This window comes from Rhodnius prolixus, unplaced genomic scaffold, assembly GCF_049639745.1.
Source record: "Rhodnius prolixus isolate KJV_2025 unplaced genomic scaffold, Rpr scaffold_6, whole genome shotgun sequence".
In the NCBI taxonomy this organism is placed as follows: domain Eukaryota; kingdom Metazoa; phylum Arthropoda; class Insecta; order Hemiptera; family Reduviidae; genus Rhodnius; species Rhodnius prolixus.
This window is the reverse complement of record NW_027411634.1, coordinates 19947874-19975651: the sequence shown is the minus strand read 5'-3', so window position 1 is coordinate 19975651 and position 27778 is coordinate 19947874. Positions and strand designations below refer to the sequence as shown.

The 27778-nt window shown below is 30.9% G+C and overlaps 2 protein-coding genes across 10 annotated transcripts in view; one reads left to right on the top strand and one right to left on the bottom strand.

The window, feature by feature from the left end:
* Positions 1 to 2279: 2279 nt before the first annotated feature.
* Positions 2280 to 14344, top strand: LOC141461324 (cytochrome P450 6j1-like). 2 transcript variants are annotated; one of them, XM_074142267.1, is made up of 8 exons: positions 2280 to 2447; positions 6775 to 6966; positions 7041 to 7173; positions 9138 to 9334; positions 9430 to 9575; positions 10729 to 10947; positions 12954 to 13199; positions 13933 to 14342. In XM_074142267.1, exons 2-8 carry the CDS (start codon positions 6824 to 6826, stop codon positions 14094 to 14096), a joined length of 1248 nt encoding a protein of 415 aa, XP_073998368.1. In that variant the 5' UTR covers positions 2280 to 2447; positions 6775 to 6823; the 3' UTR covers positions 14097 to 14342. The 2 variants fall into 2 exon arrangements, with proteins under 2 accessions (XP_073998368.1, XP_073998367.1); XM_074142266.1 differs by lacking the exon at positions 2280 to 2447 and adding an exon at positions 6206 to 6678 and having other exon boundaries at positions 13933 to 14344.
* Positions 14345 to 14817: 473 nt separating this feature from the next.
* Positions 14818 to 27778, bottom strand: part of cnc (NFE2 like bZIP transcription factor cap-n-collar) — a 312953-nt gene continuing 299992 nt past the window's right edge. For 6 of the 8 annotated variants that reach the window (XM_074142259.1, XM_074142260.1, XM_074142261.1 and 3 more), the window contains 7 exons: positions 24658 to 24883; positions 22912 to 23066; positions 22654 to 22827; positions 20804 to 20908; positions 20265 to 20455; positions 19992 to 20165; positions 14818 to 19264 (listed from right to left, as the gene is read on the bottom strand). In XM_074142259.1, coding sequence (XP_073998360.1) covers positions 19091 to 19264; positions 19992 to 20165; positions 20265 to 20455; positions 20804 to 20908; positions 22654 to 22827; positions 22912 to 23066; positions 24658 to 24883 — 1199 coding nt within the window. In that variant the 3' untranslated portion in view covers positions 14818 to 19090. The remainder of the gene's footprint in view (positions 19265 to 19991; positions 20166 to 20264; positions 20456 to 20803; positions 20909 to 22653; positions 22828 to 22911; positions 23067 to 24657; positions 24884 to 27778) is intronic. The other 2 variants (XR_012462767.1, XM_074142262.1) reach the window with 2 other exon arrangements.

Here is a 27778-nt window from a genome sequence, read left to right as displayed (position 1 = left end):
TAAATATTAAATATTGTGGATTGATGTTTGCGAGGATTAGGTCAATAAATCAATTTGATCTTTTGCTAACGTTCAATTAGACTATTTAGACTGTCTCACTACATATTACATACTTTTAGCAGAAAGAAAAAGGTAGACAAACTTAGGGGTATAAGTTTGGATATTATTAAATGATGAGTAAAGGTGTCAGTCAAACTTCTGTAGTTGGACTCTTCTATGCCTGTACTGTGCGGGAAATAAGTAAGCAACATGGACCAGAGAAAAGACATTCTATACATTTTAATTCTTCTTTACCTCACAGTGCATACAAAGTATTTTACAAATAAGTCGCGTCAACAGTTGTCAATGGTGCCGCATCCTTGGGCAGAGTGCTTTGGCCGGTATTTAGCTATTTAAATGTAGTATATCTTTTTCTTTCAACGAAAAATTAATTTTAAGAACATTTACTTTGGTGCCCAAGTTTCCCAGAATCAATTTTCATAAAAAGAATTTCAACTAAGAGCAGGAGTTCTTGAGTAGAGGATACATGAAAACTAAAAACGAATTGTTCATCAGTTTCACACTTGTAATCAAACGCCTTTCTTTAATCTCGGAATCCACAAATAGATTTTATTCTAATAATCAAAGAGGTAGAAGTAAATAAGTAAAATTCAATGATAAGTCACATTAGAGGGAGGCCCTATCTCCAGAACCTTCCTAAAATAAATATTTTAGTAAATTAATTAACAAGGTATTTTTGTTTTTAAAATTTCCGTAAATGTAAAAATGGTCAAGCTTACAACATTTTTAAAAGTAATGAGAAGTTTCTCATGACACAATATGTTAGTAAATGTCTAAAGTAAAGAAAGTATAAATCAAATTCAATGAAGAAAATCTGTCAATTACAATGTAAAATATGAGAGAGGAGACATAAATCACACCAATTTTTCATATCCTGCAAGCCATGACAAGCCATTGAGCAAAAAGGAAATGTTAATAAAACGTTATTTATTTTCAACTATAAATATTTTTTAGTAAAAATTGGTCATAAGAAAGATCTTCCTGTTTCATCAAAATGCCGCAAGATAGCTGCTGTATGCATTTCATTTGTAATACTGAAGATGTTACAAGAAATCTATGAATCTTTTCTCTTAATGGTAAGAATATTGGTTCACCAACTAAATTTTTTGTTATTTTTCAGTTTCTTAGCAGCTACCAATTTTACTGTAAGGTGATAAAAGTGCAACAAAATATATGCTCACCCAATTAGAAACTTCTTCTTCTTAAAAAACAAAAAACCAAAAAAATAAACTATAGAAAGATGGAACTGAGAGTGCGCTATTTTTTATTTATTTATTATATTTTTATTTGAATTTATTTTGGCAGTTTCTGACGGTCGTACAATCCTATATGAAAACTCTGCACTCCCAACAAAAACTATATTTTTGCTTAAAATATGAAATTCTAATCGGATCTAAGTGCTGCTTCAAGCAAATACCTTAAGACCACATTTCAAATTGATTATTTATTTATTTATTTATTTATCTTTGGCCTTCTGAACGCGCAGATTAGCCATGAATACAGTGTGGGAGTATATTTATCTATTTATCAACCTGTAGCTATCTAATTAATTATATTATGATTTGATTATTTTTGTTATGGTTTACTATTGCCTCAAGTGTTATCAGGTTAGCTTTTGTCAATATCTGGTGTAAATTCGTTGGTAGTTCCAACTTATTGTCCAAGATGGCTCAAATTGATTTCATTGAAGTTCCACAGATCTATATATTAGGCTTATTTTACTTCTTAATTCTATTGCAATTGATAGAAACTTTGTTGTCAGAAGTCTTAGCGGTAGTAACCAACAAGTAGCTCTCTTTCTTCTAAAAACAGCCTAGTCTATATTTGTGGATATGTTTATGAGAACAAAAGGTAAACTTTAAGGTAATAGTTAAATAACGATAAACCGAGCATAACTATTTGCTAAAATGCAACTTTGGAATACTTGAATTTATACATTTTTTAAAATATTTTTGAGTCCCAACAAGTTTCTTGCAAGCGGGTCCTTTATGAAGAAGGTTGGTTGGTCCTGTATACAAGTTGGGGAACAAAATTTTTCAGAATTATTTATACATTGATAAGCTAAATCATTTATTGGTAAATTAACAGATTGTTGGCACTTTAATATCTATAAGATCTCCTCCCCGCTCTTTTGTTTGTATTGGAATTTCTGTCACGGAAAATGGCAGTAAGGATGGGTGAAAATATTAGTTTTGATTACAACATCACCAGAGAGCAACACGGTAGTGCAAGAGATTGTATATTAGTGGATAATAATGTGCAGATGTGCAGTACGAGTTATAGCAGGCGCATACTAAGTGCATGAATGTTTCATTGGTAATGTGTTCATTCAAAATAAATCAAATGAAATTATTACCAAGTTTGTAAATGGAGTGTCCATAAATTAGGTAAGTAGAAAAATGGCCAAATAAATTGTTAACGAAAAAATTAACTGAGGGTATAAGATAATAATTAAATTTATGATTTAAGTTGGTAATTAAGAAGCACCTTTTCTAAATATCCCTGAATAATGAAGTTATCATAGGTTTCAACGTGTACCTACGACACGATACGACAGTGTAACTTTAAATTTAGCCACAGGCAGCTTTAGAACTTCTTCATGTATATATACAAATGTAATCGCCAGTAGCGATAGTGATTTACCAATGTTATTGTAACAGCATGAACTCTTATTAAATTAGAATGGTAATCATTGTTGATAAGTTATTGGTTTTATCTTATCAATTATGACTTGTTTTGTCTATTTTAATACAATAAATTTATCTTATAAAATGATAATTAGAGAGTTGAAGAAATTCTTTTTGGGCAGGCCGAGGCGCTAGGTCAAATGAATAAGATCGTTCTCAGAATTAGAGAGTAGCAAAACACAAAAAAAAACAAAAAAATAGTAATCTTCTAAACTTGGTTTCCTATCAAATAATTGGGCACACCTTCTTGAGATGCGTACACTATCCTGAGTATCACATTATAAGGATGCAGTTTAAGATAGTGGTTCCCCTGTTTATGGTCTCCTATAGTTAAATGCATTTTGTAAGTTCAATTATATATCAGGTCAGTTCTTACCTAACCACTGAACACAAGAAAATTATTATTTTAATTAAGTTGCATAATTTTAAAAAAGTATACAATATGTTTGGAATATATGATTCGAAGTACCTGGATTTCAAAACTTTTTGCTGTTTGTTGTCATTATTATTTCTAAATCAATGATTAAAGGAATTTTAGAATATGTATCAGTATTAAGTTTCACTATACTGTAAAAATAAAATAATAAAAATCAAGAATAGATCAAATAAGTTTGCAAAATATACAAAATTTATGTAAGTTTCTTCTTAATATTTCATATTAGATGATGCAAGGTACAAAGTGGACAACAATTTGATGTATTTCTGTTCAGAAGTTTATTCACAAAGCAGTTAGCAGTCTCGAACTACAGTCATTTCTTATTTTTAGGTTACGAACTAACTTTGCACAAAGTACTTACTTATGTATTTACTTAAGAAAATATAATACTTTTAAATTTCTTTAATCAAAATTTAATTATGTTCTTCACACTGAAACATTTAAATTGATGAATACGACAAATAAAATGCTTGAAATATTTCATAGTAATTTGTTTTAAATTTTCTTTTTTTAGCTAAAAATTGTAATATTTATTCTCATTGAATGTGAATGTGTTTTTAAATGTCAGCTTAAAATACCTTTAAGAATGTATTAAATTCAGTAGCTGACTATAGAATTCTTCGAGTCAATGATTCTCTTATCGAAAACCAAAGATAGCTTTTGCAATGGATTTTTCCTATTCCCGGTTAGTAGATAATTGGTATTCGACTAACGACAATCCAATTGTACTATCAGTTATTTAATCGATGAAATGATATGCTATTAATAACAAAAATTCCGCGATTATAATTGGCATTTTCTTGTAATAAAACTAAAAACCTCTACATCTCTATCAGTTAAGCAACTGATAAGCATATGAATTATTGAGTAATACAATTTTTTTACTCACACTAAGAGCAACTCACATAATGAAATTATTAGATGTGGAGTACTCGATGTTTCTCATACATTAGTAAACCTAAAACTTAAATAAAACGAGATAGATCTAAATAAACGTGCTGTGTTGGATATAACATATGTGAATTTTTTTAAATATAAGGCTCGTCAACATCTGAGGATATTGGCACCCGGGGCCTTTTTTCAGAGCTGTAAGAAGCTTCTAGGAAGAGAAAATCTAGGGACCAGCAATTGTTTTCGGATCACATCTCTTATATTAATTTTCTTATTAAAAATAGTTTAGTAGGTAGTTAACCTATTTATAGACTAAAAATCATTAGTTTTTTAAAAGAAAATCTCAACTCTTACAAAATAACCCGGAGACTCTAAATATTTGGATAGGTTGTCGGAGAAACCCTTTCATTCTTGAAATATCTAGTACAGTTCATCCATTTCAGGAAAAATCCATTGCAAAAGCTATCTTTGGTTTTCGATAAGAGAATCATTGACTCGAAGAATTCTATAGTCAATTTGTGCATATAAGACCTTCAAAACAGTTTGATCCAATCTACTCACCTTTAATGCCACCAGTATTTTCTTTCAAGCCTCTAAACCAAGTTCGTTTCGCATTAGGTTCACTGGCTTGTTTAACCTACCTTTATCCTTGATTATACATTTCTCAGGCCATTTTTCAATTACCAAAGTAGTCTAACATTCTTTTATTATCCTTGTTCGGAAACTGTAAAAACTCTTATATTTTTACATTTATAGAGTCTTCATTTGTGATTTAGTCCAAGTATTCAATTTCTCGTAGCTCACCAGTTCCATCAACCAGCCTTTTGTCACAAAATTTCTAAATGAAACCATTAAAATTAATTTATGCTCTGAATCTTTTAGATGGTAATAATTTTAATCTAACTCTTTGTTTATTTTGAACTAAGGAATCTATGAGATAGATAAGAGTCCCTATCTTTTAACTTAGATATCTAGAAATTTATAGTAGTTAGTACACACAACTGAATTGTAGATAAAGGCTTATCAGATAAACTCATTGTGTACTACGTTAGCTTTTTCTACTTTCTTAATTAGATAGCTACCATTAAGGCAACTCTTAAATAGGTTGGTTGCCATTTCTTGGTGTAAGGTGAGCGTTAATTCTCTCTAGAAAACTCAAGGATTAGCTCAGTAGTTAGCATACTGGATTTTCACGCGAAGATCACGGGTACGAATCCAGCTGCTGGCCTTTAGGATTTCTAATCCTTATGAGCTTCTTGCAGCTCATTGTCCGGTGAAGGACAGCGAGTGGAACGAGAGAACACTGTGACTGTTTTAATATTTCTCGCCTTAACTTCTATTTGTTACTTTTACCATAAGTCCCGTTTTGACTGGAACTATTCCACTTTTAAGGTACGGTTCCAAACTATTTAGTTGCTAAATATGATAATATAAGCAAAATTTAATATATAATATAAATTGAAGGAACTGAAAGAACTTTATTTTTGAATTAGTAATATTTTGATTTGTGACCACTGTAAGAAAAATAAGCATTCTTTAAAGAGTTCATAAGCCTTTCATAAAAATCAAATAAATCGTTAGCTGATAATGTGATTAAAAATTTGAATTTATAGAGCTTAGGATTTCTTAGCAAAAGAGCTCTGAGGTAGAGTCTTGTTCTCCAAAATTATTTGCTTTCAGAGGATCTGAATATAGATGAAAAAAAATAAAAAATAAACAAAACAATATATATCATAACAAAGCTATTTGAGCCACCTGCCTTCCATAAATAAATTAATTTATCAATCTACTTAGTAATTAATTCATTTTCAATCAGACATGTTTCGATAGCAATTATAAATTAATATCAAATCAACGTTTCCTCAAGCTGGAATATACATTTTACAAAACAAATTTTGGGACGATTAGTTTATATCATTTTTTTTTTTGACCGGTGATTAAAAAAGATTAGATTAAAATAAAAAGATGCAATCATGAAAGTAGTTAATGAAATTATGTAAGATAATTTTTTTATTCTTATTTTTTCCCGATTATTAGGAATGTAGTTTATAAAATCTAAAATAAAAGATAGTACAGATATCTTTTAAATATCAGCTTATTCGAAAAAAAAATAGGAATAATACATGTAAATTATCATAAATGATAGTGACCAATCGTCGTATTATGTTAATTGAATAACATATATATAAGATTAAAATTTTATCATTCATTTGATGACTACATGTCATGAGATGAATAAAATCTCTTAAAAGTTTAAACCCTTGTTAGACTGTAGACACGCACGACTAAAAGGTCATGTAATCTTCTTAATCGCGAGTATATTCCTAAATTATAAATAGTTTCTACTTCTTCTACTTTTATTTTTGTTAACTTCACATTTTATTTTTACCTAATTTAAGAAAGAGCAAAATCCAAAATGTTTAAAGAAATGATTCTTTTATTATCAGTATTACTTTTATTATTATACTATTATATTAAAAGAATTTATAGTTATTGGGAAAGTAAAGGTGTAGAAAGTGTGCCAGCCATATTCCCTTTCGGTAGTTTAAAAGACCCAATACTTTGTCGCAAAACGGTTGGAAAAACTTTTTGGGACTTGTACAGGTAATTAATAATTTTCAATAAAACGAAAAAAAAAACATGTGTTTATTCTAGTTTACCTAGATTTTTTTTAATGTATTATATCTATTATTATTAAAGGGAATATAAAGGAAGACAATTTGTTGGCTTCTATGCTCCATTCGAGCCGATGCTTTTAGTCAGAGATCCAGAACTATCAAAAATTATTCATATTAAGGAATTCAATAATTTTGCTGACAACGGCTTCGTTGTAATAACAGATGTTGATCCAATGCTTGGTATTAATCCGTTTGCAATTAAAGGTATTCCTGAGTAAGTATAATTATTTTAATTTAAAACTAAATTAATTATTTTACTTTATTATAATTTATTTATTTCCTTAATAGGTGGAAAGATATTCGTGGAATACATACTCCATTACAGACTACAATTAAGTTGAAAACCATGATTCCTGAAATGGCTAATATTGCTGAGAATTTAATCAAATATATTGACACTATTAAAGACAAACCAATTGAGGTAATTACTTCAATTCACAAGTTTTAAATAATATGAAATAAGAAAAATTACAATACAACTTATTGAAAAATCTTGATTTCTCCTTTTACTTTAGAACTAAATTGAAGATCTTAAAATAAGAAAAAGAGGCTTAAAATAAATAATATAATAACAATATTCTTTGTAGGAAACTATCTCCTCTTAGACTTTATACTTGGTTCTTCCAGTAAGTATGTGAATTGGTCCTCCATCAGATATTCACACTCATTGAAAGGGTTTAATATCTAAGACATCTGCAGTATATACGCTACCAACTGACCTTTGTTAACACATTCCGAATGCCTCAATTTCCTTAGTGTTATTTTTTAGCCATTCTGAAGAGCTGATAGTGCCCTAATATTCTAATTGTCCTTCCAATGTTGCCTTTATTAAGTGAAATCTCTAAACATGTTTCATCTAATGTAGTCCATATAAGAAAATAGGTAATTCAAAAAGATTTAGTTCTATGACTTGGCCGTTTACCTCAGCACTACGAACTGCTTTCATCGAAAATCATTAGGTTTGTTTTCCAGCTTGAAGTCAAGAAGCCCACTTCCTTTTGCATTCTTCTCCATTGGTATACAGCAAATTGTACTTCTTTGATTCATATTAAGACATGATCATCAGGAAATAGGGTCATCAACCTTTGGCCATTGCAAAGGAAATCTGATCTGATGGTTATCATCCTGACAAAAAACTAAAAGGATAGGTAAACTGAACTGAACTGTTCTATTTTTTTGGGACTAGTTTTAAAGATTAACTGTTCTAAGAAAACAAAAGATAGAAAAAAACCTTCTTTGAACTGGTGAGAATAAACCAATTAATATGAATGGAATCTAACTCTGATTTTTCTAATTATTTCTGATGAATTCCTGACGTCGTTTATGATAAAACTTTCGATAAAATCCGTCACTAGATGTGATATTTGATTAATCATTTTTTTACTTTTCATAATCTTCGCGATTAAAATAAAGTAAAAAAGTAATGTCTATTTTTTCAGACAGGCTTTGCGCCCAACTAGCAAATTAGGTGTCGTGAACGACTAGCAAACGTACTTAACACAAAGTTCTCATATTAAACATTAAATAAAATCCAAGGCCTAGACCAGGAATCGAACCCAGTACCACAATACATATTAGCTTTGCAGGTCTTGCCTCTAACCGCTCGGCTACCGTATAATCTTCGCAATTACGTCGACAATAATTCTATTTACTTTGAAGTTTGTAAAATTAGCGAAAAGCCCAATCCTTATTAATCTGAATATTTTTGTGTTAATCTGAGTGGCACAGTGTTTATTTTAATAAAATGAGTAATTTGTCTATAAACAACAGACGGAACCGACACATATTCTAGTCACACAAACGTGTAATGTAAGAACTTTAAACAAATTTAGAATTCCCAACCTAAAATTGTTACTGTTACTTAGACTAATATTTGTTTTCAAATACATATCGTATATATTGATTTTGGGAGGTAACAGATTTGACTGTTGGTTATTGCCCTTACAACTTGTAAATAGCCAGACAATATGGAATCATTCAGGTCAGTCTGAATCTAATCTAGTTAATAAATTCACCCTATTAAATTTTTTATAGTTCAGCTTCAGTGGATTTTTCGAGATTAAAGGGTTGAGGTAAGAGAAAAACCGGATCATGTAAAAGAATCTTTTAATACATTTACACCAGGCAAACTAGAATGATAAGTTACTTCATATCATAATAATAGGCAGTGCAATTAACAAATTTGTGAGATTATAAGTACAATTTTGTTGTTATTTTTTCTTTTATAAATGCCAGTTGATATATTTCTTAGACCTGATTTGGAAAACTTTGTTTTTGAATTATACATCTTTTTAGTTTCTCAATTTTTTCTTGTGTGATGAAATTTATATAAAAATTTCTGGTCTATAATCTTAAAAAAAAAAAACTACAATTTATTTTTTATAGGTTAAAGATACAACTAGATTTTATACAAATGATGTTGTCGCTTCTTGCGCTTATGGAATCCAATCGGATTCATTTTTTGAAAACTCCTCTTTCAATAAATATACAATGAAACAGATGTTTGGTTCTGATTATAACGCTAGTTATGCTACAATTAGTGGTCTATTTTTACCATCAGCTAGCCGTTTATTCCGTTTCAGGTATATCTAATATTCTGTTTTCTTTCACAAATAAAATTAATAAAAAAAAAACAATTATTTAATTTGATTTGATACTACTTTTAAAAATTATTCAGAACTATTTCAGCAACTGCGCAGAAATTTTTTGAAACTCTAGCGAAAACGTGTATTCAACATAGAGAGGAAAGTGGTAAAACTAGAAATGATCTGATACAGCACTTAATGTCGTTAAACCAGAAAAATCTGCAGGAAAATAAAAGCGGTAAGCATGTGGAATAAAAAACTTGTAAAACTATTTACAGTTAATTTCTTAATTCAAATCTCACAGTTTAGCTAATGCATTTTTTAACCATTGGACCTTTTAATTATTGAGGTATGCAAATTGTTATTTTTGCAATCAAAACATTGGCAACCATATTCCATCTATGTCTCTAATATAAATTTTCTCGCAAATAAATTTTATCAAAAACCTGACATGAAGTGTGCACATTTTTTTTCAAGTGTTTAGTACTAAAAAAAAACAAAAACTAAAAGGGCTGTTTTTGAGAAAGTTTGCAAAACACAATCACAAAAAATACTTTCTTTTTCAAACGGTCAGATATTCGTACAAACATTTCACACGTTTGGTTGATAGATTTGGTTTGAAATATTGTATAAGCTGTGTACATTATATTGCTTGCTCTACGTCCAATATTGGTCCAATTTTTATAATTGGTTAGCAGAAGTGTGCATTGACATGCTTAGAAAATCTCTTGTCTTAGTTTGAATCAGAACCTGCGATAAAACTTGATTTAGTTTACCTCGTAAATCCATCATCGAAATGTTCAGTAATACAGTCCAGTACCTCTTTCATTAGCAGAATCGTGAGGTTGTTTTTTTTTAAATTATTTTTTATCGTTTAGACTGAATTAGAATTGTTCAGACAAGAAGATAAGTGTGCACTTTTCGACAAGACTATTGCCAGCTTCATTCCCGTGGATTCCAAATGTCTTAGTATTCATTGCAGAGTAACCATTTTTCCAATCTGTTGTATTTCAACGCAGTTGGTCTCTTATGCAACCTGTCTTGGAACAGGGACATAACCAGAATAACCATTTGGCAGTCAAAGTCCATAAACCTTCTTTCTAGGATAGTTTGTACTGCGATACTTATTCATATACTTATAATTATTCATAATTTTTCCAACAGAACTGCTCTCAAAGTTTGGAAGTATTTTGGAGCTGGGTAAAATAGTGAATTTTCTTCGAAAAATCAGTCGAGCCTATTCCATTAGTTAATCTTATAGTTGCTAAAGAGTGTAGAAACTGTTTTGAATGTATACATTTCTTTTTGGCTCAATCGTATTCGTAGTTGAACTTTTCATAAATTTTAAATGTACCTCAAAGTAAAACATTTTTTTTTTGTTTTTGTGACAGCTTTTAGCGAAGTAGAATTGGCTGCACATTGTATGACATTTTTTATTAATGGAGCTGAAACGGCATCAATACAGCTGACATTTACTCTATTTGAACTTGCTGTCAATAGTGACGTTCAAGAAAAACTAAGGAACGAAATTAAGCAAGCAGTGAACAACGTAAGAGAATTTGATTATGATAAACTATGGGGACTTCCATATTTAGAGATGGTTATTTCAGGTATTCATTTATTATTATTATTATTACTTTGAAACATTAAAAAATATTTAAATAGTAAGTTTCTTAAATTTTAAAAATAGGCAACGTAGCTATGATATTAAATGGTAATTTAAATTTTGGTGGTTTTGTCCGCCGGGAAGAAAATTTTCCAAAACAGTTTCTTCGTCACATCTGCTCGTTGGGGAGATTTTTATGGAGGAAGTTTCATACATTGTCATAAACTTTTTAAACACACTTTCAAGGTAAATTTACTTACAAGGAAGGCTCCAAAATTCACTCTCCCACCCATGATAGTTCTTTGTATAAAGAATACCTTTTCTAAAGCAAATAAAAAGCTTGGGTTACATCAGAAATACTAATCTATAATCTATCTCTAGCTCATATTCACGTAGGGCACAAAAAAATACGAGGAAATAGACTTCTTGTACAGACGGATTAAAGGTCTCATTTGAAGTCAATGGGAATTTTTTTCTCTCGTTTTTCAAAAGGAGTCATTTGTAGATAGGCAAGACGATATCCAATTCTTAAAAGGCTGTGATTATTTTAAATGGAAATCTTAATATAGGAGGAACTTTTCTCTGTACCGTCACTGATAAAAATAGAATTACCTACACTTTTTATTGTAAGAAAAGCTCATTTCATTTTTTAACAGGATTTAATTGACTAGGTTTTTAACGGATAACAGAAGAAAGGTTTGCTTTGCGATAATTGGGGCATTTCGTTTTGTGAAGTTCTTAACTTCAAATAATAAATAGACTATGCAAAACAGATTTTGCAGTTTCTCCAACAGGGCTTGGCGAGTGACAAGATTCTTGTTTTGGTTAAACTTAGAACATTTTTTTTTTTTTAATATTTAATTTACTTTGTTGACTATTAATTTTTGGTACTTACTGAAAATAAAATTGTTAATAAGTATTTCTTTGTAGACATTTATAAACATTTAGCCATTATGAAGATGATAATATTAAATTTACTGACAAGTTGATGAAGATGGTGAGTAAATAGAGTTTTAATTTTGAAGAAATAGTTACTAATTTTCATTCAGTTTAAATGTTCATTACTATTTAAAAATGTTTTAGAAACATTTGTTAACAAATGTTAACTTATCGAAGTATCCGATTACTAAAGTAATTGTAATGTTTGCCAATTTGTTTTCACTGATGATAAATTCGAGCATACGAGGTTTTTATTAATAAAAATTAGAGTTTGTTGTTATTTCAGATTTATTAGTAATCTTGTTCACGTTGCCTATTATTCTCGTGCAATACAAATCTAGACGATACTTCTAAATTTTTGTTTTGTTAAATAATATTACTTCCTTTTCAGTAATAGAAGAGAGCAAACATCTTTTATTGATAGTTACTTTTTAATACATCATTCCTAACACTAGAATTACCTTACGAACTTACTGACATTTTTTCTTTAAATTTTTAATATTTTGTACACCTTCTATTGGCCTTCGCACATTTTTCTCTTATTGTTAAAGCAGGAACATTTTAATCCCTTAATTTAGAAAAAAAGAGTAAGTTATATTGTTCATTTTTTTGACTTAAGGAGAGATCCTTAAGTGACTACGCCGCTGAGGCTTTTACATAGGACTGCAAACAAGGCGATAAAATCTAGGTGATCCGCACATCTTTCTCTTTTAAACTTTTATTGTTTTGTTCTGATCTATCCAATTGCTTGAAAAATAGTTTTCTTTAAAAAAGTTTTGTACACAATTGCAAATGGCAAGGACGGTAGATTTTGCTGGTTTTATTTTATCTACTGCAACAATTTAAACCTTAGACATGAATTGTATTTAGTTCTAAAGCCAAATCCTTGTGACTTCAATAGTTCAATGAACTGATATTGTAGATCTTTCAAGTACCGCTACTTAAATTGTCAACAGAACTCAGGTTTCCTAATTCTGACCAACAGTTTTGTCGTATAACGACATAAAAGTGGAAAATAATATTCCAATTAAATAAAAAAAAATCTAATGGAATCATTCAATAATTTTTCAGAGAGTTTACGTTTACATCCTCCATTACCGTTTGTGTCACGCACTTGTACTCAGCAAACCATACTTGGTGGACTAGAAATAAATGCAGGCACAAAAGTTTTCACATCAATATTGGGACTACATAAAGATGCTGAATATTATCCAGAGCCGGAAAAATTTAATCCAGAAAGATTTTCAGAAGAAAATAAAGGCAGTTTGAACAAAGATGCTTACTTACCCTTCGGCGAAGGACCAAGACGATGTTTAGGTGAAATATAAATAAACGCTTACGTTTAATTATCAAGCTATTTACTATTTTAATTTTATTTAAAAACAATTTATTCTAATTTTAATTCTAATGAGGAGGTGGACAGGCTAGCCAAATTGGAAGCCTTATACTCACCTTGACAGGTCCCCAACCAGATGTTTGCATTTCGTTTGTCACATTTTTCTTGGGTTATCTACCGGGCAAAACGGCCACGCAGCATTCTTCCTTACGAATGATCCCTGTAAGCTGCCAAAAGTCTAAGATTCGTGGCCTGACCAAGATTGTTTGTGAGGTGTGTTTTAGTGTCTTTAACGGAGATATATCAGACATCTGGTTGGTTCTCTCACTGAGCATCGTCTTTTAAGGAGGACATAGACTATGTGTAGAGGCTATTTTTTTTTTTAATTGTAAACAGAGGAGGAAACAAGTATCTATTTCACGGTGGGTTGTTAGAGTGTATAGAGATCAGGTTTAGGATCGTAGGTTGATAAAAGGAGCTTACCCTTACTTATCCCTTGAGGTTATTGCATGATATCTTTGGATAACTGCAAATCTTATATTGAATAACTTAATCAAAATTGAAATGAGAAGACCTTATTAATAATTTAATGAATTATGAATTAGACACAATAATGCTAGATATATAAACTTCGTTTCATCAAAAAAAACTAATATTTGAGTTGAATATTCTTATGAATGTAAAAATAATTGGAAAAACCTATAATTTTTGCAGGTGCCAAATTTGCCTTAACAGAGAACAAAATGGCTTTAGCAGCAATATTGCTTAATTATCGTCTAAAACCTGCTGATGATATCCCAGTTATGAACTATGATGAAAAAAGTACATTTTTCACTTCGCCTAAAGGAAAAATTAATATTATATTTGAACGATTGTAATAAATTTGTTATTTTATATAACTTTTTTCTATGATTAATATTTTATTAGGTGAACAGATAAAATCGATGTTGAAGAACAGGCTTTTATGATTTATAATTACAATATTAGGAATTCGGAAAGTTCCGAAAATTTAATCGATAAATTTTTAATAGTTGTCAAAACTATTGTGACTGTTATTATATGGTGCTTAGTCTTTAATGTATTTTTATTTTTAATGTATATTATTTAAAATAAAATATTTTTACTGAAAAATAGTCCGCACTTAATGTTCTGAATTTCTTTCAATCATTTTACAATTTTAATGTCTTATACAGCATATATCCCGCTATACCTACTTTAAAAACCCATAATACCACTCCTGTCCTCTTGGTTGCATTGGCCGCCTTATTCCGTAATTATGATAAATGGTTTTTCAGCAGTCAAATTGACTTCTTCACTTCATCGCTAAAATATACGAACATAATCTTTTATTTGCAATTCATGTTTCATTAGCCTCCTCAGTGCCTCAGCTATTCCTATTTAATGGTTAAACATTTTTAGGTACTTAGAGGCTCATCAACTTATCTAGTCTAAAGGATAGAATATGCGATTCCGAAACGTCACCTTCCTAGATTTGTATAGGTAATCGTACGATAAAGTATACGACCAAATAAGATTAGCGAACAGTCATTAAAGGAAAATTGACAAAGATTAAGGAACAGTGGGGAAAAAAGTCAACAATTGTGAGAACCAGCGCAACCAACCATTATTATTTACAACAAAAATGATATTTTAAAATAACAAAATATAAGATACAGTTTCTTACTTAGGACAAAATAAAATAAATTTCACACTATTTACAGAGATCAATAAATGAATATTAATGATTTTATTTTCTTCATTCAGTAGTACTGGTCCTTTTGGATTTTTAATATTTTTTTTTTTAGATTGTTTGCTAGTAACAACAAAAATTTATCATTGTTGCAACAAATGACAAAATTACCCACGATATTCATAAGAAAATTATTCTTACAGCTGGCCTACATACAAAATTGAAAGAATGAAATAAAAACAAAAACTATGATTATTGATACTTCTTTTTTTCCTTTTTTAATCGTATATTCTTGTTTACAAAAGTTATCCAAATATAATATAACATATCCGAATATACATTAAATTCTGGATAATTACAAAAATAAAAAGGACACCCTTTACCATACGCTAATTACTTACAAATAATTTAAGTGTATGATGTTATATTATAGATATTAGTTTTAACATTTTTACCCTTATCATAAAGAAGTAAAATTCTATTTTGGGCAAACAAAATGAGACTATATTAGGTTAATACGTTATTTAATGAAAAAAAAACAAAACATTCCTCACCACATAACTATGTTGGACTTCAATTATAATTTTTTTGTTTCATAAAAATTTTTGTTACCTTTTTTAAAAAAATAAGAATATTCTCTATTATTTAGAATGGAATAAAATTTTGAACGCTTTCGCTAGCAAAATCTTTTTTCTTTTTTTTAAACACATCTATATTAACTAAATGTACCAATTTTAATAGGATTTTTGTGGATGATTATATACAAAATAAAGTTATGGACATGCAATTTAAATTGTAATTACAAATTTATATTAATGCTTGCCATTGTTTAATTTTAAAATAATTTTGAATAGCTTTTAATATTTGCAGCTACATTATAAAAAATATATACATTTTTAAAGAGTGGCTAAAAGAAAACAGTAGATTGCGAAATGAAATAACTTTAAAAATATAAAAAATTGTTTTTTTCTTAACTTTCTCTTTCATAAATTATGTTAAGGCAAAAATATCACTTACTTTTAGAGATTATTTTTAGTTAGAACCATGTATGTAAAAAAATAAAATTGGAATTTAGTCCATTTAACAGTTAACTTCGATTGATTTTTGTTGAATTTATGGGTCCACTTATTAAAGAGATATAAAAAGATTACATTATTTTATTAATTTGAAATTTATTTTTAGAATTTATCATTTATATTCCTAAAACGTATTCTTTTTCAGGAGAGGAGGAGATAATTACGAAAACATTTTGGAATTGAACATTCTTCTTAGTGTTAGTAATCAAAAAAGTTTTTTGCTGGGAACTAACCAGGGATTCAATTCAATAAACTCCAGGGATTGAATACATTTTAAATTGTTCCGACAATTTAGTTCGTCTTCTTCAGGGCCTAGAATGTATATTATTAAAATTCTGGAAACATGATAGTGAAATTATTTATATACGATGCGTCAACAACCAAAATCATTAGCGTCCAGGCACTCCTCATTCCAGGTAATGTTATCTCGATAAATGGTTTTAAAACCCGGGATCTTCGTATGGGAATCCAGTGAATTAAACACTATGCTAATCTAATTCCAATTATTACAGTTCTTAATGTTATGGTTAAGTAATCAAAAAGACCTGAAGGAGACAATCAATTTGGTAAAAGTTGGCGAAGTTAGGTGTATCTCGAATTTTCCGGAATCTTAGCAACTTCTTGTGGACATTAATAATTTTAATAAATAAATTTACATTTTCTCATGATCACATTCTGTAAGAGTTTGTAGCTGCTTTATTACAGTTACTTTCTTTGTTTAAACGGGAACTTTTAGATATTAAATTTAAATGATTTTTTTTTTAATTCAAATAATTTTAAAATCGTTTGGTGCGACAGCATATCTATTTATGTCCTTCTCTTTGTCTCATAAAAATTCCAATTGATTCTTGACAAACGCAAGAAATATCTCCAGATAGCAGCTTAGATTAGTGCCACTTTTAAGTTCAAAAAGTAGTAAATGGAAAAATACTAAGGCCTAATTTTTAAAGCTTTAGCGAGTTCTTTAAATTGTAGGTAAACAAAATGTACTTTTATTTCAAATCGTTTGGATGAAAACTATAATTATTTTGTGTCAATAATTCAAAAAAATACAGTGTTACATTTTTGCTAGGCCAAATGAACCAAAAAATTTATCAAAAATATCTTTAAGGATTTTTTGTTGAACTTCTTACATACTTCATTTGCTGAAATTATACTGCTAGTATTTCGATAGAAGGGGGTTGGCAATACTTTGTAACAGTGTAACTGCCATCATTGATAATTTATTATGTTAGATAATTTTCGCGTTTTTGCAGGTAAGCAAGTAAAATAAATGTTGGATAACTTGGTTATTTGGGCTGAAAAAAATAGTTCGCAATCTGTGGGTATCTCACTCTAAGCGAGACAAACTACTGAGGAATTAATTACTTTTTTTATTTATTTTAATGCTAAAATTTGTAACTATTTGTTTAAGCACCTAGAAAATATTTTAGTATTTATTACCATCTTAATTATAAGTGATGAGAATGTTCGATTCAGTAGACACTTTTATCTTAACAAGAACTACTCTAGAGAGGTCAAAACTGAACTAATGCTGAATCTGATTCTGGCTTTATTAATTTTTTTATGTATTTATTTGAAGTATAATTACTTGAAAAACTACAACTGAAAAAAAAATCAGCTTATAAACACATCCTAATTTTCTGTACATAACAGAATGTATTTAGCCACTAGCTGTGTTTAATAAGACTTGTTAGGCAAACATAGTAATAATTCAAAAATTATAGACAAAAATTAACAGTAAATGGTGTTTTTGTTCGGCAGTCGCTTTAATAATATATTTCTAATTTAATTTTCATTTTTCAGGGGTTTTTCAGATGTAAAATTTAATATTTATTAAGTGTAAAAATATATTTTTCCATTGCACCAAATTATTAGATTAATATATTCATTTTAAATATAAATATATATATTTATATCATAATTTTTTTTTAATAAAGTATTTTTTATTTTTATTTTCTTTATTTATATTAACTAACTAAAAACTACTAATTTATAAAATTTACATTTATTTATATATATATTATTATCTTATTTATAGACATATTTAATTATATATACTCAGTTCATACACATTTCTGGTCATTTTTTTTTTAATTGAGCTTTTATATCTATATCAAGTTATAATAATCAACTATTAGTGTTAATATAGCAAAAATTAAAAACAAAATAAGTATTACAAAAAAAAAAAATGCAATTCTCTCCTTAAAAAAAAAAGTAATAATAATAAAAATACATTTTTATGTATATGTATTTAAACCAATGACCCTACTGAAATTCTTATATTAGTAATGTTACATTATCACAGATTACGTACATTTTCTAATCCAATGGAATGAAAACAAACAAAATGTTTTACAAAAAGAAATTTAGTTATTCACAATTCTTTTTTCTACTAACAAATTAAGAAAGTACAAATTATTTCTTTACATCGGCAATTTGTGGAGTACCACATTATTTTCACAAATTGTTAAAAGCATTTTAAAAAAAAGAATAGAATCTCTTTTCCAATTATATGGTTTCCATCAACTCTACTTTGCCGTTATTTTTTGTGCGTTATTTAACAATTCCCTACTCCACAGACAATTATCATCTTATACTGTCATGTTTATCGCTACAACTTCAAACTGCTTCTTCTTTTTTTTTTTTTTGGTGTAACACTTCATTGTTAAGCAAATTCAAATGAAGTAGATCAATGTTATACCACTGTCAAATATCACTAATTGTCTGCCCATTTATTTTTTTTATAAAATTAGAAATAATTAAAAAGTAAAATTATTTTGAAAATAAGTACATCTTTAAGACCATTAGCGCATCACATTTTATGTTATTCGCGAATAAGTCCTTTCAAAATCGATGAAGATTTCCCCAATTCTCTTTTTTTCAAAAACAAAAAAATAAAATAAAATAAATTAAAAATAAAAGCTTATTATAATATACAATTTCGTATAGAAATAAAAGAAATAGAAACTTACATTTTAATCAGGTATCATTAGTAGGGGTTTGTTTTTATTGAACTTTTAGTCATTTTTAAAAAATCTTTTTTGTATTGTTTCTTTTGTTTTTTTAATCATTTTCTTTTCGTTTGACAAAATCTTCTTGTCTGTCAAGGATCGGTGGGATGATGATCATGTTTTCGTTTTGGTGCATCATGATCTAATAAAGCGCTAGTCCCATTACCAGCGGCCGATCTCGGTACTAAAATTACCGTCCCATCAGCTGTTTGCTGCAAACTCCATTCGTATGGTGAGTATGGATTTCCTTCGTTATCACGTAAAGACTGTAACATGCAAGAAAAATTGTATGATTTATTGAGAAAAAACGCCCAAAAAAAGGATCATTAATGCGATGCTGCATTTAAAAAAAAGTGGGCAGTGTTACCCTTGAGGCTGAAAACAATATCGTGGTAATACAAGATCGAGCTTAGAACAAAAGTTGTTGAAATCTAAATCGCGTGGTTTAATGTTAAGAAAAGATTGTAAGAATGTCATTCGAACAATCTTGGCGGAGAAAAATGAGTGCTACAAAGTAAATAATTACAAGCAGATTATTTATGGTAAATAGGAGTCACTGAGAAGTTCCAAAAATTTTAAGCTTCAGGGATTCTAATAGCGAAACTAAGGAACATAAAACTAGTTCCACTTTGTTTTTTATTGCCTAGTTTCGAACGTGATCTCGAAAGAGGAGATCAAAGCTAAGGAAAAGAAGATCCTTTGACCATGTGGAGATCTTTAACCCTTTAAGGATGTACGTAGTACATAGTAAAATAAAATATAAAATTAATCAAACTGAACTAGGATCAGGGATTTCTGGGGAGGAATAAATTGGTTAAAAAAGAATTGTAGGACTTCCACGCAAATGGGGAAGACATGCCCGACGGGATGGAATGACTTTCAAGAAGAATAGGAATAAAAAAAGGGGAAGAATGGTAATGAGAGAGAATAAGGAAGATTCAGCAAAGAAGGTTAAAAAGAATAAAGAAGGTTAGCTACCTACAAATAACCTACCTGAAATATATGTCGATACAACTGAGTAACCTTGGATTTCACCCTGTGCCTTTCAGATAGCAATACCTGCCTTTCATGTAACAGCTTATGTTTTCTTTCTCTCATTTGTTTTACTTCATCGGCCAAAGATAATATTTGATCTAATTTACGTTTACGACAATTTTGGGCCGCAACCTGAATTAATAGCAATTATTTTTACATTAAAGTTTTATTGTTAATCTATATTTTTTTATGAACAAACGTATAAAAAAAGAAAAGATAAATAAAATAAACCTTATTTTTGCCTCTTCTTCTAATATCTCTGATAAGAGATAACTGATTTTCAGAAAGATCATATTTGCTTAATCTCTCATTAAATTCATCCATTGGAAGATTAATAATGTCTTCCACAGCTATGGGTATATTCAAAGATCTAGCACGTCTTTCATCTCTAGTAAGATGTGTTTCCTCTTCGCTCTTTCGACCTACAACAGAAATTTTGGATACCTTAGCCAAACTTAATAAAAATTATTTCTCATGATTTGGGTAAATAAGAAAACTTTCCCGAATAAGAAGGGTAATTAACTATCTTGTTTATTTGAAAACTCCACAATAAATATTTCAGAATTTGTTTTACATTTACGAGTATTATTTCAGGACGTATTGTCCAAATATAGGCAGAAGTCAGCTTGAGTGGTGTTTTCTTCGTAAAAAGCATTATTTTTAAGATTGGATTCACCTTTATTTTCCTCAGAATTTGCGTAATAAACAATATTTGTAATTGTTTATACACCTATAAAGCTAATTATAATGGGACAATTTTTGTTTAGTACCTTTTTTATCTCTGGCTAGGGGCCTTTGTGGTGAACCACAGCTCTCTGGTAGCATGTGATACGTATGATTATGGGCAGCTATTTGGGCTGGCGTCGACCTCATAGCTGCAATAACAAAACTTCTATTATTTAAAAAAAACATCCAAAATGAAAAATAAATATAAGAATCGAAATTCAGAAAAATAAACCATTAAAAGAAGTAATTTTGTACATTACTATGAATTTCTTATTAAATTTTACTCTATTTTTTTTTTCCATTAATTTTGATTGAAACATTACAACAAAAACCAAAGTGCGACCTGAATCGTACTAAAGAATTAAGAAGTATGTGACTGAATATTTAGATAGGGTGACGAAAATTAGTTAAGTGAAGGTTAACAAATGGACGAAGGAAGAACCAAACATTTCACCTGATGTCTTTTATTCTGATGTTCGTATAATTTTAATTATTGGAAATATTTTTCTTCTTTAATATAGTCATCTACAGAGTAATCAAGGAAGCATTATTTTACAAAATAGTAATTCTGGCAGAAAATGTTGCACATTGAAAATTTAAAACATTTCAAATTTCTTTCTTTTTGATGTGCATAAATGTCAAGGAGCTAATATAGAAGAGCTATTCCAGAAACGTCTAGTTTCGAATCCAGTACCTTATCTTCGTCCAATCTACCAAAATTACTACCGACAAATTCTGTGTCCCTGTTAAACGAAGTAGGAGGATAAACTTAATGGTATAATATTCGCACATAATACTTGGGTCACAAACACAATTTTTCGTGTGAAACTGCACATTTCTTTTAGGATGCGTTCCACTAAGCGATCATAACGACCACCACGCACGCTCACGACCGCGGTTTTGCCCGTTCCATTTGCTTGTGAACGTTACAATCGAAAACCCAAGTGGAATGGACTATGGGGCGTTTTAACCGTTCATGTAAACATTACAAATGGCGGCCACGAAAATAAGTTAGAAGCTTGAAGAGGTTATTTTTTTAATTTTAACCCCGTTTATAAGCAGTTATAATAAACTTTATCAATTATTGGTAAAGTTGACTTATATTAAAAGAATATATATAATTCAATTTTTTATATTACATTTTAGTGGAGTATTTATAAAATACGTTTAAATAAAATTAAAATGTCTTTTGTGGCAACAGTTGGATATTTATTAATAATGCTTTAGAAAGTTCTTTATCTAGTTCCGATGAAGAGTGGAATGCAATTTTACAAAATCGCAATGATAAAAAGCGAAAACTTAGGCCACGTATTATTAGCTATCAGAGTAATTGATCTTTATTCAGATGAAGAATTTAAAAGTTATTTCAGGTAAATGATTTTGTGTTATTCAGTGATTTAGTGTGTAAAGGGATAGGTAATTATTTAGTCATTTATTTTTAGTAGACTTTCGAGAAACACTTTCTATTATTTACATGAAATAATACTTTCATTTACATGAGATAATTTTTTCGGTCGCCATATTTTGTTTTAAAAATTGCGCCAAACCTTAAGGTGGGGCGTTGTGGGCTTCGCGTGAGCGAAAATAGTGACGTTTTCGCCAGGACCACAACGACCGCGGTCGCCAAGTGGAACGCCTGAAGGTATGTTAGACTGGGCAATGAATGTGCAAAAAAAAGAGCAAAAGATAAAAGCCCAGCGCAGTACAAGAAAAGATTTCGAGATCCTCCACTTTCAAAATTCGAGCTACCACAGATTTATAACTTCTCACTGGGAATACCTTTTCAGAAAGGAAGGAATAATTTTTGAAATTTTCTCAATGCAGCCACCCTTATCTAAGGAAAGGAATTACTTAATTGAATTATTAAATAATTCTTGAGAAACTTAAGAAATACCTTGCTGCCCTAATGTCTGCCTTGAAAATTCCACCGAACAAGAATATTTCAGTTCATGCTGATGAGCACTAACTTCTCTGCCAACTTCTAAAGGTGGAGACATATATGGCGATGCTGGTTCTTCCATTTTTAATGGCCCACTGCCAATACAACCTGAACTTAAACTTCCTCCTCCTAGATATTAATAATAATGATTATAATTTTTACTAACAAGTTTATATTTAAAAAAAACAACAAAAAAATCCAAGGATACTTTACCAGGAGAATGCTCTTGGAACATGCGCTTTCCATACATGTGATGCTTCTTCTGGGGTACATTGGATGCTTGGCCACGATTTAGGGTACTGGTACTTTCGCCGGCTACTGGTCGATTACTGCTACTATAACCACCATAATCATACCATCTGTATTTTCTGTAAACAAAGGAAATCAAAATTTTTAACAATTTTAAAATATTTGTCCCCAACTTGCTGAGAGCCAGTCACCGGTATTGCTTTACGGCCTCGAATTTATTCCTTTTTTTGCCCCACAAAAGAAATTTGCTATTTTGGGTCCTTCATTTAACCTTCACAATGCATGGCGTAAAGCTTCTTCAGAGAACAGCTTTGATAATCATTCCTTTTGGCATCAGAAGGCTTTCACCAGCGACTACTTTGGTGTGGCTATTAAATAACGAGACTGATGCTGCTACAGAAGAACTATGCATGCGCCAAATCCTAACGACCGACAGCTGTACAGCGTAAAGCCTTCTCTTTCGATTGCAACGTCTCACGTATTTGTAGAGAAATCTGTATGAACGGAACCGTCGTTTGTGTAAGAGGTGTTAGTTTCGTTTTGCCGAAAACATGATACTACTACATGTAGTAGAGCAACGAATTGTCGTGAAATTTCACATCAAAACTGGGTAAAACCGCTACTGAAACTCTTTCTTTTATTAAAAGAAGTTTATGGCGATGAATGTTAGTTACGTGCGCGAGTTTTTGAGTGGTTCAAACGTTTTTCCAAGATGGCCGAGAAGACGTCGGAGATGATGACCGCCCAGGGTCGCCCTTCCACGTCCAAAACGGATGAAAATATCGATTATAATTAATCAACATTACTACAGTGAGGTGCTTGCTCAACTCCGTGAAAGAGTAAGGAAAAAAAGCGACCCGATTTGTGGAAGAACCAGTCATGGGTTCTCCATCAAGACAAAGCGCCGGCTCACACTGCATTGTCTGTCAAGACATTTGTAGCCAAGTACAGCATCCCAGTTTTAGGCCATCCGCCTTATTCGCCTGATCTGGCCCCATGTGACTTTTATCTGTTCTCCAAAAGTCAAATCTGCATTAAAAGGAACAGAGTTTCAGTCCGTTGTAGCTGTGAAAGAAAAAGCGGCATGCGTCATGCAGGAGCTGACAGGAAAAGACTTCCAGCACTGTTACGAACAATAGTAAATCCGCATGGAACGTTGTAGGGATAGGGGAGTGGTGTATATTGAAGGTGATAATAACTAAATATGTATAAATTTAAAATAAAATGTTTTACAGCAATAGTCTCGTTATTTAATAGCCACACCAAAATCGTCAGAGAAGACTACAAGTTATATCAGACCAGAGATGGTAGTCTGCAGACCTCCTTCTCCGAAAGAAAAACATCACCTATCCCGTTAGCATATCCACAATCAGATTCATAACAGATTGTTAAGTTTACTAAGACATTCCCAACCCACCTTTGAGCCTGGAAACAGCGGTTTGAACACAGCCCTGTCTTTCAGGGATGGAATAACAATCTTCTGGAACCCATAATTCCTATCGTTCAGTTCTAAATGAATACCTTTTTTCTAATGCATGAATTCATTTCAGGAAGAAATAAGTAAAATTCTTCTCGGGTACCTGGTTCTTGGCCCGAATATTCCAGCCTTAGTTCTATCCGGAATGCTAGACCCCCAAGTATGTAAACAAATTCTAATTTATTTATTTATTTTCCTAACTTCAACAAAATGGTTTCCATAAAAATACTTACGTAAAGGCAGAAGTGTAATCAGATGGATGATAGTGGTCAGCCGATGTATGTCCCGAGTCTGAATTAGTCTCTTCCATCCAGTCTGCATCCGATGTAAGGGAGGGCACCCTCTCCGAATCCATGGAGCTAACTGCACTGTCTGAATCCGCTCCTCCACTGCTTCCGCCTCCTGCCGCCGCCACGGTTCCGTTATTGCCACCTTCTAACATCCTCATTGTGTACATTCCTGAGGTAAATTCAACAAAAAATTTTATTGTTAATTTCCATCAGATTAAATTAGTTATTTTATTTTTTATTTTAAATAAAAAACGGATCAATAATCCAATTTTACAATTTACAGTAACAATTAATAATAATAATAATATATAGGCGCCAATAACCTTAGATGTTGACGCGCCTTAAATCATAAAAAAAAAAAAATAATAATAATAGTTTAAAGAAATAGGCGCAACGGTAGCCGAGCGGTTAGAGGCGAGACCTGCAAAGCTAACATGTATTGTGGTACTGGGTTCGATTCCCGGTCTTAGGCCTTGGATTTTATTTAATGGTTAATAAAAGAAATTTACAGTAAAGTATGTTTGCTAGTCGCCTCCGTCCACGACACCTAATTGGGTAGTTGGATGTAAAGCATGCCTGAAAAAATAGGCGATTACTTTTACTTTTTTTTAGTTTAAAGAAATTGTTGACTCCTGGCTTTATTTACGAGATTTTTTGTATAAAAATTTTGTACAATTTTTTTTGTATATATCAGTGGCAAAGAAATCTAAGTTAAAATGATTGGCTGTCCGCATCATACGAAAGATAGGGGAGTAAAAAAACGTAATTATGTTTGCAGTACGGTACATTGAACGGAGAAGAATGTCGTGTAGTATGGGATGAGATATTAAAAGAAATTAGATAAAGAAGGTAAGGACAGTCTATTCGAGAATGGAGAAGTTTGCAGAGGAAAGAGAGATCGCAATAAATTCTTCTGGTGGGCAAGTGAAGGAATATTGAGAGTGAGCTGTAGATCGGAATAGATAAGGGTTTCTTTAGGCAAGATTAACCACCGAAAGAACTTGTTCTGAACAGCCTCAATAGAAGCCATACGTCTCTTGCAAGACGGACTCCAAATTACTGAACCATATTCAAGAAGGGGTCTTACAAGGGATTTAAATAATGTGATATAAGAACGGCTGTCAGAGAAATTCCTCGTGTTCCTAAATTCAAACCCAAGCATTTGTAAATCCAAAAAAATCCAATTTACAGTTGACATTAATTTGGTTTCAAATGTAATACATTCATCATCCACCTCACACACTCACGATAATTTGCAAAATTTTGAGATAGATTAAGTTTTATTACAAATATATACATATTATTACATAAAGTAACCATTACTACAGAAATTTGACAGCAAAATATTTTGTTTATTAGCAATCAGGAAAAAAGGTAATTAGAAAAAACAAAAAAAGCCGTGAAATTCAAACTCATGAGCAGAAAATTACTTTTTACTACGTGTATGACACAAATTCTGCTGATTTATAGCCATGTCTCGTACTTTTCTCACCATATACGAGGTGTGTTCAAAAAGTAACGGGAATTTTTAAATTTCGCGGGTTTGGAGAGTCTGATTGTAAATTTTTTTTTTTTATTATGTTGGTACACATGCCCCTGAAGTACGATAAAATTTTCAGTAATATTCATTGTTTACTTCTTAAGTGGCAGCCGTTAAGGTTAGACGTGTTTTTCGAGCTTGGCGATTTTTGTTTGTTAAAAAAAATGGATCAAAGAATTTGTATTAAATTTTGCGTAAAAAATGAAATAAAGTGTGTGAAATGTTAATAAAGGCATATGGTGAGTCTGCTATGAGTAAAACAAGGATTTACGAGTGGTATAAGCGTTTCCAAGATGGCCGCGAAAACGTTGAAGATGACGAACGACCTGGACGTCCAAGCACATCAACAACCGATGAAAACGTGAAAAAAGTGAAAGAAATGGTTATGAACGATCGCCGAATCACAATCAGAGAAGTCGCTGATGATGTTGCCATATCAATTGGCTCATGCCATGAAATTTTTTCGGATGTTTTGGGTATGAAACGTGTGGCAGCAAAATTTGTTCCAAAATTGTTGAATTTCGAACAAAAACAGCGGAGAATGGAAGTTGCTCAAGAGTCACTCAATGAAGTCGACAACGATGCGGATCTACTGAAACGTGTTATAACAGGTGACGAAACATGGGTTTACGGATATGATGTCGAAACTAAGGCTCAATCGTCCCAGTGGAGGCATTCTGGATCGCCAAGACCGAAAAAGGCTCGACAAGTGCGGTCGAATGTGAAGGTTATGCTCACTGTGTTCTTCGATTTTAATGGCATAGTGCATCATGAATTCTTGCCACAAGGTCAAACAATCAATAAGGAGTACTACCTACAAGTTCAACGCCGTTTGCGTGAAGCAATCCGAAAAAAACGCCCGGATTTGTGGCAAAACAATTCATGGATTTTGCACCACGATAATGCACCTGCTCACACTTCATTGCTTGTTCGTGAATGTTGGCCAAAAACAAAACTTTAACGATGCCCCAGCCTCCATATTCGCCAGACATGGCTCCATGTGACTTTTTTCTATTTCCAAACATAAAGAGAACATTAAAAGGCCGTCGTTTTACAAGCATAGATGACATTAAAAGCGAATCGCTGAAAGAGCTGAAAGCTATCACAAAGATCGAGTTTCAGAAGTGTTTCGAGGATTGGAAAAAGCGCTGGCACAAGTGTATTGTATGCGAAGGGGACTACTTTGAAGGCGAGAATATTAATGTAGATGAATAAATAAATATTTTTTTCAAAAAACGAAAATTCCCGTTACTTTTTGAACACACCTCGTATACGACATAATTCAGGCATTCGATAATCACTTTTTTTTAAGTAAAGATATTGACTTTGTACACAATTCTTCCTTTAGAGTATTTTTCAGAAACATTTGCTCGTTTGGCTCTATAAGAAAATTATCTCTTATTGAAGTCGAACATCGAAAAAAAATAAGATTGATCGCACAAATGCGTCTAATGGGTGAAAAACTAGGTAGAATTATTATTAAGATAGAAAGATACGAATTTAACCCTACAAATATTTGCTTGC

What these genes read in the sequence shown, in the direction of transcription:
- LOC141461324 (XM_074142266.1), top strand. Translation starts at nt 6,491, where the DNA reads ATGTTTAAAGAAATGATTCTTTTATTATCAGTATTACTTTTATTATTA. An exon ending in GCAATTAAAGGTATTCCTGA is followed by an intron (nt 6,967 to 7,040) that starts GTAAGTATAATT and finishes TTTCCTTAATAG; the next exon opens with GTGGAAAGATATTCGTGGAA. An exon ending in AGCCGTTTATTCCGTTTCAG is followed by an intron (nt 9,335 to 9,429) that starts GTATATCTAATA and finishes AAAATTATTCAG; the next exon opens with AACTATTTCAGCAACTGCGC.